Below are 3,568 nucleotides of genomic sequence, written 5' to 3' on the forward strand. Positions count from 1 at the left end.
TGAGGCAGGACGGGGCCGTGTGTGAGCTGGAGATCCATGGCCTGGCCATGGTGGATGCTGGGGAGTACTCATGCGTGTGCGGGCAGGAGAGGACCTCGGCCACACTCATTGTCAGGGGTAACGACCATCTTTGGGCACCTGAATGACTGTGCTATTCGTTCTGTGTTCTCCTCTTGTCTCTTGGTGTTACTGTTTCTCAGGGCACACTCACCATCTCTCTGATCCATCCCACAAACACACAGTGAGAATATACTAGTTGACCCTGTCTAGGCCCTGGGGATACAGACCCCGAGGGGAGGTGGTGCAGGGACCTGCAGGGAGGCACCAGCAGACAGGCATCAGGGTCCATGAGAGCTGCCTGGGGCCACTGGCCTGCATGTGGCCGAGCCTGCAGAGATGTGTAGGCTGTGGGCCCCAGGCATGGAATTGGGGGCTTGCCTGTCATTTGACAGACATTCCCAGGAGGACTGAGGTGGAGCATTGAGGGGTTCAGGGAAGAAGTAGCCAGACAGGCCAGGCCCTCTGTGTCTGGTGGCAGCATTCGACCCACCCTTGAGGTTTTGCAGAAACGCCCTCAGCTGGGGATGTGTAACAAATACCAGACAGTGACTTAACAGCCATTTATAGTCTCCCAGTTCTGGAGGCTGAAAGTCCGAGATCAAAGTGTCTGCTGGGCTGCTTCCTCCTGAAGCCTCTCTCCTTGGTGTGTACACGGATGTCTTCTCCCTGTGTCCTCATCTCCTCTTATCGCCTCTTCTTATAAGGACACCAGTCCTGATAACCTTATTTTCCTTAATTATCTCTGTAAAGACCTTATTTCCAAACAAGTTTACATTCTGAGATCCTGGGGGTTAGGACTTCAACATACGAATTTCAGTCTGTAAGTCTCTGTCCTCTTGGCCCCCCAGAATGCGTGTCCTCACGTGCAGCGCACATTCATCCCATCCCCAAAGCCCAAATGTCCTAACCCATTCCAGTGCCAACTCTAATCCAAAGCGCGATCTAAATATCGTCTAAATCGTGGTGAGAGTCGAGGTGCAATTCGTCCTGAGGCGGAATTCCTCTCCAGCCGTGAACCTGCGAAAGCAGACAAGTTATGCACTTCCAAAGCACCAGAGTGGGACAGGTGTAGGAGAGAGATTTCCATTCCAAATGAATAAATACGAGAGAAGAAAGAGGCCTCTGGTGCCATGGAAGCCCAGCACGGGTGGACAAATTCTGTTCGACTTTAATCCTGGAGAAGGATCCTTCGGCTCGATGCTCTGTCCTCGGGCCCCACCTGAGTGGTGGCCTTGCCCCCTTGGCCCTGGGGAGAGGTGGCATGGCCCTCTGAGCCTATGGATGCAATGGCAGCTCTGCCAACCTTGGAATTGCCTTTGGAGTCATTTTTCCCCATCCTTGAAGGATAACGTGTGTTCACAGCCAGATAGCTCTGTTGGCCCATCTTGGAGAAATCCCAGGACTCTGACAGCTTCCATTGTTTCATCCCTTCTCTGTCCTATTCAGGCATGGTTGGCAGCATTTCTGCTGGTATAAAATTCTCAAAAGCCTTGTTGGTCTCCCATGAAGTCCACAGGAGTCCAAGCCATGAGGCAAGAGGGCCCTCCACGCATCCTTCCTGGATCATCCCATCTCTATCCCCGGCTTCTGCTGAGAGGGCTGGTTGGATCCAGGGCTCATGTTCATCATCTGTTATGCAAATGATATTCCAGCCGCACCCTTGGTGTTCTCTATGGAACGTGGTTTCTCACTTTTTGCTATTTGGATAGACTAAAAATTTTCTCAATTTTCAATTTCTGGTTTCTTTTTGCTTAGCAATTCCTCCTTCAACTTCTCTCTCTCCTCTCTTGTTGTACTATAAGCAGCAAGGAGAAGGCAGGCTGCTCCCTCAGCACTTTGCCTAGATGTCTCCTTGGCTAAATGTCCACATTCACTCACAAGTTCTAACTTCCACAAAACCCTAGGCACAACTCAGCAAGTACTTCACTGAGGACTTTCATAAAAGGATCACCTTTCTTTCAGTTTCCAATAACAGGTTCCTCATTTCCATCTGAGCCCTCACCAGAAGCACCTTTAATGTCCACATTTCTACAGATAATCTCTTCAAGGCAACCTTGATTTGTCTAACACGCCCCTCAAAACTCTTCCAGCTTCTACCCATTACCCAGTTTCAATGCCACCCCCGTGATTTTAGGTATTTGTCACAGCAGCACCCCAACTCCTCGGACCAAAATCTGAATGGCTTAACAACGTAACTGTGGCTTAAACATCAAAAATTTATTTCTTCCCAGTCTGGAGGCTGGAAGTCCAAGATCTGGGTATCAGCAGGGCTGGTTCCTCCTGAGGCCTCTCCTTGGCATGTGGACAGCCCTCCGTCTTCCCCCTGTGTCCTCACATGGTTGTCCCCCTGCAGGTGTCATGATCTCCTCTTCTCATAGGGACACCAGTCATGTGGGATCAGGGCCCACTCCAGTGACCTCATTTTGCCTTAATCACTTCTGTAAAGACCCCATCTCCAAATACAGCCCCATTTTGAGGTCCTGGAGGTTAGGACCCCAACAGGGAAATTTTAAGGGAATGTGGTTCAGCCCATGACAGGGTGTAACCAGTGTGGGCCCTGTTCAGCTGTAACTTGTGAAGCTCACACTCTGCCTGGAGTCGGGATGAAGAAGAGGCTGGCAGGTCAGCAGACCAGAGGAGGTTAGGAGGCCACGACTGGAGTCCACTGGGGTCTGAGGGAGCAGAGCCAGGAAGTGGGGGTGCAGTGGAATCAGGACAGGAACGTGTGATTTGGAGGTGGTGGAGCCTGGCATGGGTGGGGATGGCATGCATTAAGCCCAGATGTGTCCAGGTGCAGGTGGTGCTGGACGGACGCGCTGCTTGAGATGGGCAGCACGTAGTAAGGGTGACAAGGGGGCTGTGGATGTCATGACCAGAAGGTGTGTCCCAGGGGGTCTTCCTGGGAAAGGTGTCCATTGCATTGTTGCATGAGAGGGTGGTGAGCTAGGGGAGCCCGGCTGGGAGCTTGGGGTGCAGGAGAGGTCAGCACTTGGCCCATATGAAAGGTCACGGGTGGGACAGGATGCCCTTTAAGAAGACAAGAAGCTGGATGGAGCCAGTGCCCCGCCACCCTGCACCTTTGCAGGCAGGACACAGGAGGACCTTACTGTCATGCACACACTGTCTTGCCTCCTCCCACGCGTCCACCCTGCCTGCTTTTGTTTCTACCTTGTGTTCACATGGTAGCCCCAGTCCCCCAGAAGAGCTGATGGCTTCTGTCCATCTGACCCTCCGCAGCCCTGCCCGCTAAGTTCATCCAAGATCTGAAGACTAAAGAGGCCACAGAGGGGTCCACGGCCATTCTGCGCTGTGAGCTGAGCAAGGTGGCCCCCGTGGAGTGGAGGAAGGGGCCTGAGACCCTGAAAGCGGGGGACAGAGTCATCCTGAAGCAAGATGGGGCCGTGTGTGAGCTGGAAATCCATGGCCTGGCTGTGGCAGACACCGGGGACTACTCGTGCATATGCGGGCAGGAGAGGACCTCGGCCACGCTGACCGTCAGGGGTAAAGA

At 53.0% G+C, this 3,568-nt stretch overlaps 1 protein-coding gene across 1 annotated transcript; it reads left to right on the forward strand.

Moving 5' to 3' along the window:
• Nucleotides 1-6: 6 nt before the first annotated feature.
• LOC124233259 (obscurin-like) lies at nucleotides 7-3,561 on the forward strand (the record flags this gene model as incomplete). Its single annotated transcript, XM_046650431.1, has 2 exons — nucleotides 7-117; nucleotides 3,298-3,561. Coding segments are annotated over exons 1-2 (334 nt in total), but the record flags the coding sequence as incomplete, so codon positions are not given.
• Between the last annotated feature and the right edge of the window lie 7 nt (nucleotides 3,562-3,568).

This window comes from Equus quagga, unplaced genomic scaffold, assembly GCF_021613505.1.
Source record: "Equus quagga isolate Etosha38 unplaced genomic scaffold, UCLA_HA_Equagga_1.0 176820_RagTag, whole genome shotgun sequence".
Taxonomy (NCBI): domain Eukaryota; kingdom Metazoa; phylum Chordata; class Mammalia; order Perissodactyla; family Equidae; genus Equus; species Equus quagga.